Below are 10,150 nucleotides of genomic sequence, written 5' to 3'. Positions count from 1 at the left end.
TGTTGTGCTTTTAACGCTCACGATACGACAACTCAGCTCGCTGAAGACAATGCCCTCCCTGTGTGGCTTATCTGAGCCGTTGCTGAGCAATTGCAAAGAAATACAGAGCGCCCTCTAGTGGCTCTAATCTACACATCTCTATATTAGATACATCGACAAAAATATGGAAGAACAAGTATGTAAAAATATGAAAGTCAAGCAACAATTACTATTTTACCGGTAAAATATATTAAGTGACACTCAAAATATTCACATATACTATGATTTGCCTTTAATAAAAATTTCTAGTCTTTAGGTATATTTAAGCCCGAGAACAAAAATGCAATATATTGCAGCTTATTAGTCCGTAGATGTGGTGGCTGCATTCGTTTTCTTTTCTTCAGACTTTTTTTTTGCAAGCACAGAAAATTACTTTTTGACCTTGGCAGAAATCTTGTGTCCTGTGACTTCTTATGCACTGAACTAAAATATCAAACAGTGTTATTAACCTTCCTCGTTATCTTCTTTAGACTACAAAGCACCTACAGGTGAAGGGGAGGTGCTTTTGGACCAATTTAGGAAAGCAACCTATGGTGACAACACTGCTTCTCCGGAGATAGAGTACAGCAAGCGAGCGTTGTCACCCTAGGACAGGACCTGTGTTACTGGCCAGATTACCAGATAAAAAGAAAAGAAAAAAGCCTTAAAAAAAAAAAGAAAACTAATGCAGCCGCTATATCTAAGGACTGGTGAGCTGCTTACATTTTTGTTTTAGGGTTTAGATACAATTTTATATTTTATAGTTTATTCTGTATATATACTCCAAATATACTCCATTAACAATCTTGGGGACATGTTATGTGGTCAGTTATTGGAATTCTTTTTCAATCTGTCCTAGGCTGGAGTGTGGCTTTAATAAAACAGCAGCGTCCATACCTGGTGAGCCAAGATGTAAATGTTGTGTCCGACACACCTAGGGGACACCTGGTCATCTGTGCTGTGCTCGTCCTGGTCGCACTCCAGTCCCTGGTTATAAGCTGCCTTTATGACATCTACCTGTATAACAAGATGAAGGATTACCAATTACCGATATATCAAAACCTACATACAGTATCTGCCTATGGAGCCCCCTAGGTACACGGCCAATATTCCTTACCAGTTCTCCGGGTCTCATGTTAAACAGGATCCTCTCCGCGTTCTCGCTGTCATGGCGGCTCTCCATGATGGCCAGAAGCAGTTTGGAGGCGTTGTTCTGGAAGTATGAAAGCAAAAAGTAACCCACTTTATGTTATAGTCCTGACAACAATGCTTCACATCAGTCCCCGCCCTCCAGGAGCTTACATGCTGAGGTCCCTATCTAGTAGAATATACAGAGACACCGGCACTCCAAATAGTGAATCAAATGCGTCTGTTTATTGACGTACGAGCAGCATAACGTGATGCACTCAATGCGACGTTTCGGGGTCTCACAGGATCCCCTTCATCAGGCAGAACAAGTGATACAGATGCAAGTGAGAGACATGTATATACACACACCACAGGGAGAAAATCAACCAATCCCAGAGCCCGCTTTGACCTTGTGACATCACTCTTGGACTTTACTCTGAGGTCCCTATCTCACACGCATTAAGGGCCAATTTAGACCAGAGCCAATTAACCTTCCAGCGTGTCTTTGGAGCGTAGGAAGAAACCGGAGCACCCGGAGGAAACCCAGGCAAGCACAGGGAGGGCATGCAAACTCCTTCAGAAAGTGTCCATTTCTGAGATTTGAAATCGGGACCCCAGTGCTGCAAGGCAGAAGTGCCACTGTATGGGTGGTGGTAGTGGGTTAGAATCCCCGTCAGTTCTTTACTGCCGTTTATGTCTTAATGGAGAGATTCCGCCTCCCGATTCGTCCTGGAGACCATTGTCAATGGAATAGAAAGGAATAAAGTTGTACCGGCTCCTCTTCTGGACTGAAACTGCTGATTCTTATTTTACTGCACACTGTGAGCCTTTCAGAGTGAGCAATAGAAGATGCAGCAAGTCAGATAGAGCCGGTCTCCTTTCCTGGCTGGACGTCCAGCATCTTCTATCCCTTTCTTTCCCAGCCTGACTATCCCTGGCCTGCCCCTGTCACTTATTAAGTTCTTCATAATAATGAAGGATTAGCATCATATTTAGACATTACCTAGCAAAGTCTGCATGCCAATACAGTCTGCCTAGCAACAACCACTCATCTGGACTGACATCCACTCATCAACGCATATTGAGTTTGCATAACTCCTCCTAAGAGCCAGCCAACTGCTTACATCAGGGCTCAGGAAGCTATGTACAGCACCCTGTCGCCCCCTCCTATCAGCCATGATCTGCCTGCATTCCATAGAGAAGCACAGAGCCCCACTGATGACATCACTGAGGTATGTAAAGAAAATAGAAATGTTTTATTTAAAAATGTCATTAGCATGTTGATGAAAGGGGAAAGGAGGAACCAGGGAAGGCTCATTATAAGCAGATTAAACTTCAGCTTAGAGATGCCACTGGAACAGTAACAGAGGGAAATCTTATCCCTTTGGGGACCCCTGTTGCAGTGAGAACTGTCACTTTGGATAGATTTCCATTTTACTTCCTGTTGTGTCTACAGGACAAATCTCTCCAATGGGACACTGATGGGGGTTTTAACCATTCTGTACCTCCATACCCTTTAACAAATGTGGAGTGACACTTTAAAGTACAAAGGCCTTCCTCACCCTTCCCAGAACTTGTCCATACTCATGGAAGGTTCTATACAAAGCAGGAGCTCTGCTGCTCTACCGGAATCTCCTGATCTGAGATCTTCATTTGTATTCACATTTAGTGATTTGGAGGGAAAGGGTAGACATTTGCTATTATTTTTAACTCCTATCCCCTAGGTAACGACATGTCTCAGCTCAATATACTGAAAATCAGGCACTATAGCTGAACTCTGGGCAAACAGCTTAATACATAGATTCAATGGGGGGGATTTATCAAAACTGGAGCAGACAGAATCTGGAGCAGCTGTGCATGGCAACCAATCAGCTTCTCTCTTCAGTTTGTTCAGTTAAGATTTTAAAATGAAAGAGAGAAGCTGATTGGTTGTCATGCACAGCTGCTCCAGATTCTGTCTGCTCCAGTTTTGATAAATTCCCCCCAAAATGTTTATAGGAGCGATGTTACCCACCAAACGAAGCCGAAGCCATGCAGTTGCACATAATACGGTAACGTTCGGTACCTTTAATTGCAGCACCAGGTCCATGCGGTACTTCCCCAGCGGGTTGATGTCATTCAGAATTAAGGCAATGATGATGTCGATCCCGTTGGACTCGTGAGTCGCTATACATGTCTGCAAAACACAAAATGTACGATTCCCATTTATAACAACCACATTAAAAATACTGCATGCATTCAGGTAAAACAAAGTGGATTGTGCGTCCCTCTGGAATCTAACTGCCATTTACATGCGCACAACTTAGAATTTCTGCCCTTGTGTGTGGCTTCGCCTCCGCCACTTTCACGATGAAGCAGCGGCTTCTCTGCTCCATCGAGAGCCGCACTGGCGGTTTGTTGATATGTTGAATGCATTGGGGCCACCCCCGCACTGTAAGGGTTAACTGCTTGTTTTAGCCCTCATTCACACGAGTATCAGCCGGCCCGTCCAGATCCGTGCGGCATGCACAGCCGTATCAGGCCGCTCCCGGCAAGGACAGGTGCTGCATGTGATTAGTACGCAGCAGCCTGTTCTTCTCTATGGGAGTACGCCGCCCTACACTAACCCGACCTGCACGCCTGTATGGGTGCGGGTGTCCCTGCTCGGACACAGGCAGGATCCATCCTGTCTGCGTCCGAGTATGGACACCGCACCGACGTGCAGTGCGGGTGAGTGTACAGCCGCGTACTCCATAGAGAAGAACAGGCTGCTGCATACTAATCACATGCAGCACCTGTCCTTCCCGGGAGCGGCCTGATACGGCTGTGCATGCCGCACGGATCTGGACGGGCCGGCTGATACTCGTGTGAATGAGGGCTTCATCCAGGGATTAAAGTAAAAAAGTTATACTTACCCGATTGTCTGAGCCGGCCGGCTGTCAGAGTGCTCCCTCCAGCCTCTCTCCTCCTACCCTCCAGCGTGCTGGATGTGATGCCTCGAGGATCCTTAGGCTGCTGCAGCAGAGGGGGAACGAGGCTGGAAGGACCGGTCTAAGAGCACGCCAGCGCCAATGATCAGGTGAGTATAACTTTTTTGTATCTTAGTCTCTAGATGAAAATGAGCAGTTAACCCTCGCAGTGCAGGGGTAGCCCCACTGCAAGGGTTAATAACATTTTGCCCAGAGTTCTGCTTTAGTCATAAAGAGCACCTCCCGTGTGCTGCGTACCTGATTCTCATGACAGGGCCCTTGGCAATACTCCGTTAAGCTCTCCAGCGTTTGGTTCACCAGGGCCACGTTGCGTTCATTGATGTACAGCCCGAGCAGACCCAGACCGCCTGTTGTACTCCCGCAAATGCAGTCCAAGAACTGGAGCGTCTCGCACACCAGGTTGTAGTTGGTCTTGTTGTTTTGGTTCCTCAAAAAGTTCTGGAAGAGAAGGGCAGCTGAAAGTCAGTAGGTGTAATCTACCTTAAAGGAGGACTCTGCAAGGCTCATATTCATAAGATGAATTGTAATTCCCCATCAGCCCCCAGTGCCTGAAGCATGTTAAGATGGCAGCACTGCTTTTTATATGAGACAGTCATAGTTATACTGTTAGTATTTAAAGCAAACCCCCTCCAAAGACCAGACCAGGAGGTCAGAAGGGAGGCCTCCAACCATGGTGAGGAGCCGGCTTAGGGGTGACAATGATTAGATGGGCTTCTGAGCAGGTTTGTGGGGTACAGGGGAAGGCTCTATGTTGGGTTAATAGTCTGACGTGCTTCTGAGGGGTTGATTGGCCTTGGTCCAATGGGGTGAGGGTTGGGGAACCCCCCCAAAAAAATCTTGCACCAGGGACCTTTGTTCCTTAGGTTCGCCACTGGGCTGAGATGTGAGATGATGTCATCAGTCTGCTGCAGGCAGGAGGAAGCATTTCCTGAGTCTCCTCTCCCCCCACTAATCAGACTGCAACATTGTAACTGCGTAGCAAGTCTTCAAGGTGAGAGGCTGCAGCAGGGACTGATCTGTGTCAGACATTTGTGAACACAGCTAAGAACTGCACAGGCAGCAGGATTTACACAACTGTGCCATCACTGAGCCGGCATCTCAGTCCAAGAAGTAGATGGATAACCCTGAATGATGGAGAAATTGTCAGGTCGGCACTGGTTCCACTTTAAGTGTGCACAGGCATCATGTCTTCCTTACCTGCAGGCCAAGGTTATGGTTCTCACACAGCAGCTGGAGGAACCTCATGATTGGCTGCATGATGGCTATGACGGGGCTCATGGTGACCGACTCCTCTGCCGCCTTCTCCTCACCTCCTCCGTTATCTCCCCCAGAGCCCATCATGTCCATGTCTGGATCTATGGCTTTGCGGTACATGCAGTACGCCTTGGACGTCGCTGTGGAGGCCTCAGCCAGCTGTCCCTTCATCCCGTCTTTAAGATGAAGCTGAGAATCCCGCACTGAAAATAAAACAACAAGCCATGGGATCATTCAATCTGAGCTCCGGCCTTCCCCCCAGTACTGTCCAGTTGTACCGGCTCCTCTCCTGGTCTGACATGGCTGACTCTGATATCACTGCACACTGCGAGCTTCTCATAATGTGCATTACAAGCTGCAAGTCAGATAGAGCCGCCTCATTTCCTGGCTGTAGGACGTCCAGCATCATCTAGCTCTTTACTCCCCAGCTTGACTGTCCCTGGCCCGCCCCGCTCATTCAGTTCTTTCAATCATGACGGCTCCGCATCACACGTGGGCATTACCTAGGCAGCGGTCTGAATACAAATACAGTCTGTATAGGAACGCCCACTGCTGTAGACTGATATCCACCCATCAAGACATGATATTGATATTTGCATAACTCCTCCCAAGAGCCAGCCCACTGCTTGCATTAGGACTGAGGGCTCTTGAGAGGAGGACTTAGTACTGTGATGTTTTCAGGAAGCCATGTACAGCACCCTGCCGACCCCTCCCACTAGCCATGATCTGCCTACATTACATAGAAAATACAGGGACCCAGTGATGACATCATTGGGCCCATAATAAGGTATGTAACGAAAAGTAAAAATGTCATCAGCGTGTTGGAGGAACCAGGGGAGGCAAAATATAAACAGAATGAACATCTTTAAACAATTCCAGGACGTCACGAATAATCTTTATTGTTCTGTTCCAGAATCATTACTCTGTAAAACTTCCGTCTCTCCAAAAGTTCAATGACCATTTCCTTCCTTTCCCCCACCGACGCTAAATGTTTATGGTAATGACTGCCACATAATGAGCTGAGACAACACGAGGAGATCGAACCTGCGGAGGAGTCACCTGCGCGGCGCTGGGAGGAGAGAGAACCTAGAATAATGCTTCCTATAGCTTCCTACAAACGTCAGTTTTATCACCGTTTGTCTGGGCTGCGGCACGTCACATCGATCCGTCACCGCAAAGCAATATGCGCTGCTGCAACACGCAGACGGCATCGTCCGGATTTATTACCCAGCAACTTTTGGGGAAAATTAAGTGACGAGGTTAAAAATAGTTATTTCACTGAGGATTTCACATGTGCAAACCTACAAAACTCATCGAACCCCAAGACGGGAGCCATTCACACCGTATAGCGTGCGCTATCACACAACGCACCCAGCAGTACCGTGTGCTCAGAATGTTCTCAGATTGAAAAAGTAAAACCAACGCAGCCACCTCGTCTGAGGACTGGTAAGACACGACATTGCTCTTGGGTTTAGATCTCCTCTAATGTCAAACACCTTCACACTGGAAAACGCATGCCTTTCCGCACAAGTCTGGGGGGCCCTCTTCAGATAGAGACACTTCAAGGCGTGTTGGATTGTTGGTCCCCCTCAATGCTCACTGGTTCCTCCTGCAGCCACCTGGATAAAGTAGTGACATAGAGGTTAGTGGGAGAAACCACTGAGCATAGGGGGGCGGGGGGGACAACCCAAAACTCTCAGAAGTGTCGGCATGTGAAGTTTCTTCAGCAGATGTTTGATCTTCTATCCTGCAGAGATCCGCGGTGGAGCAGCAGTAAAGGTGAGTGTCTAAGTTCCTCTATGCAGAGGCAGCTTTATTTCTGGCAATCATTTTAGGGACAGAGCCGCTTTAAAGAGACCCTGTCACCAGACCATTTATTTCAACAATGTATTTCTTCATGTTATTTACCTGTAAAAGCCTCCCTTGTGTAGACATCTAAAAACCCAGAGACTGCTCCTGGGCACCGCCATCTTAGGTGATGTCAGCAGTCCCAGCATAGCTGTCACTCAAGTGACTATAGTATTCCCCTTCGTCCCTCCTCTGGCAGCAACATACAGGTTGTGTAGGGAAGTGAGAGGCAGAGGAGCTGGGGCAGCATAGACATTAATTTGATACTCCAAGAAGAGGAAAGGGCTGTAAAGTGTAGGAAGGAGGGGGCTGTACTACGGAACTGACTCTTCCTAGAATAGACAACATTTCTATCAAGTTCAAAAGCACATTGCAAAGAAATTAAAAAAAATAATACTTGTGCTTATAATATATAATTAAAATCATTTTGTTGTGCTTTCAGCTGCAATTTTCTAAGCTGGAGACAGCCGCAAGGGGGTGCAGCCCGCACTGGGTGACACCATCAAAAGTGGTGACACCAAAATGATTGGCAGTCATTTAGGCATCACTGACTCTTAAATGTCGGGCACTCATTCATGGCCTGAGAGCCTGGCAGCGCCACCAGAGAGGGGGGGGGGGACCCAGCGGCATACCTGATCCCGCCGGGTCATTATCTCATCCTCTTTGCTGGCGTCCATCACCAAGATGGCCGTCGGCAGTGAAGTACATCACCGCACATGGGTGATGATGTCACACCACGGACGTCATTGCCGCACTGGGTGACACCCACCCTGGTGCCGCCGCCGGTGACAGGGTCTCTTTAAAAGACAAGAGCCTCCCTCTCTACCCGTCCCCAGTACTCTTTTCTCCACATTACCTCTCTTCTTGGGTAAGGACGTGGACTCGTACTCGTCATCCTTCTTCTTGGTGCCCAGGTCGATGGTGTTGACGGTCACAGTGGCGCGGATCTCTTGCTGGGCAGCTTTCATCCTGTCGTACAGAACCTTGAAAAACTTCTCGGATTTTTTCTGTGCGTTTAGTTGGTGGTAGAAGGAACTCTGTGGGAAAATGACCGCACATTGTTGTATCAAATTGGAATAGATAGCCAAGGTAGAAAGCAACTGAGAGGGACTTGGCTGTTCCGTCTGGCAGTGGTACCTTGGATTACAATGCTTGCTGAACAGAATTACAAATCCTTTGGCAAGCCCCTCCCGTAAAGGTAATTTAATAGTGTTTTGTGTAACTGTTTTCAATAAAGTGGGAAATGGGGAGATTTATATTCACTTCCTGTGCCAGTGGCAACATTGCCAACAGGACAGTGAGGGAAGTGAGGGAAATCTTTAACAGGAACACGGTGTGAAATGAAAAGCAGATGGAGGTTGTAACCTTCTACTTTTGTTGTGATGTGTCCTCCTCGAAGATTGCATCTGACTTCTTGTCCTGGTGTCACTGGCACAGGAAGTGGGGGAAATTCCCCGCAATGGGGTCTCAAAGAGCAGTACAAATTGGGGACACACATTAAATTTAGAAAGTTCCCTTTAACTTATGTTACCTTTGCCAGTTTTAATCGATAGGCTCCATTCCAAATAAAAGAATGAAGTTGGGTTGGAGTGCTCCTAGGAGGCCCTACACAACAAATTCATCTATTGACCTTTCACCTGTTCATTTTAAGATCTGGAATATTTCCCAAGGCCTAAAATGATTGCGGTTTCCAGATCTGAACCGGGGAGGCAAAACGACGCTACAATACAGGGGTAGGCAAACCCCGATCTTCCAGCTTGGGTACAACTACAAGTCCCATGAGGCATTACAAGTCTCTGACCGCCACAGGCATGACTCCCACAGGCAGATGCATGATGGGATTTGGAGTATCACCACAGCTGAAGTGTCGGAGTTTACCTGCCCCCGCTATAATATATCGGCCGCCATATTGGAAAGCGGGCGGCCTATAGGGGCAGGCGGTCACACGGGGCGCGTTGTTCTTACCTGTATTTGGGTGTTTCCACCCTCCAGCAACGCAATTCCGAGTAAGATTCCTTCGGAAAATATCCGATCGTTCTTGGTGCTGACGATGACGTCTATGACCAGTTCCGAGGCTCCCTCCTTGTCAAGAAGACACTGAATTTCCATCATGGTAGCCCCCAACTTCCTGTCGCTGTCCTGGATGGAGAAGGCTATGAAGAAGTAAACAGAAGCGGCTTGAGATCCTCCGTCCTCTCTATACCTGGCCCTACACTGTGGAATATACTTGCCAATAGTAAAGTATATATTTTATAAATAGTATGTAGGTGGTCAGTACTTCTGACCTGCAGTACTGGGGTCCTGGGTTCAAAGACACGGTGGTCGGTTCATTGGCTCCTGTCCAAAGCTGACCATATGCTGCTCATAATTTGTACATTTATTACAGGTATTTATATAGCACTGACAGTGTATGCAGCGCTGTACGCACTGCACATGTCCCTGCCCACAAGGAGCTTACAATCTACGGTCCCTCTTGCACATGCATACATGGCTGATTTAGACAGGAGCCAATTAACCTTCCAGCATGTCTTTGGAGTGTGGGAGGAAACCGGAGTACACAGAGGAAACCTACACAAGCACTGGGATTTGAACCGGGGACCCCCAGTGCTGCAAGGCAAAATCACTAAGCCATTGTAATGCACGGCCAATTTCTGTTCTACTGAGCCGACCTGTGACTGTCTCATTGTCACAGGTCGGCTAGAACTAGGAGGTGAGTGAAAAGCACTCACCTCATAGTTCTCCTTTAAAGCTGCGGGTAACTCTGTGAGCACCACCCAGCTGATCAAAAGTCATCAGCACTGATAACATGGATGGGGGATCAATTCATTTCTCCCATTCAGCCTCATCCTAGCTAGGTGTATGGCCTAGTACAGGGATGGCCAAACTGCGACCCCCCCCCCCCCCCCCCCCCCCCCCCGCACCCGCTCGCAGAT

General features: G+C 47.8%; 1 protein-coding gene across 3 annotated transcripts in view; it reads right to left on the bottom strand.

Moving 5' to 3' along the window:
- ITPR2 (inositol 1,4,5-trisphosphate receptor type 2) overlaps positions 1 to 10,150 on the bottom strand; it is a 263,467-nt gene that overhangs the window by 68,860 nt on the left and 184,457 nt on the right. For all 3 annotated transcript variants that reach the window (XM_018556081.1, XM_018556080.1, XM_018556082.1), the window contains exons 39-45: positions 9,183 to 9,370; positions 8,074 to 8,254; positions 5,313 to 5,572; positions 4,353 to 4,553; positions 3,212 to 3,322; positions 1,136 to 1,231; positions 916 to 1,035 (exon numbers count right to left, since the gene is read on the bottom strand). In XM_018556081.1, the coding sequence (XP_018411583.1) occupies positions 916 to 1,035; positions 1,136 to 1,231; positions 3,212 to 3,322; positions 4,353 to 4,553; positions 5,313 to 5,572; positions 8,074 to 8,254; positions 9,183 to 9,370 (1,157 nt within the window). The remainder of the gene's footprint in view (positions 1 to 915; positions 1,036 to 1,135; positions 1,232 to 3,211; positions 3,323 to 4,352; positions 4,554 to 5,312; positions 5,573 to 8,073; positions 8,255 to 9,182; positions 9,371 to 10,150) is intronic.

The sequence above is a fragment of the Nanorana parkeri genome, unplaced genomic scaffold (assembly GCF_000935625.1).
Source record: "Nanorana parkeri isolate BGI_ZX_2015 unplaced genomic scaffold, ASM93562v1 scaffold224, whole genome shotgun sequence".
Classification (NCBI taxonomy): domain Eukaryota; kingdom Metazoa; phylum Chordata; class Amphibia; order Anura; family Dicroglossidae; genus Nanorana; species Nanorana parkeri.
Note: the sequence above shows the minus strand (reverse complement) of the source record. Positions and strands in the feature narration are given on the sequence as shown.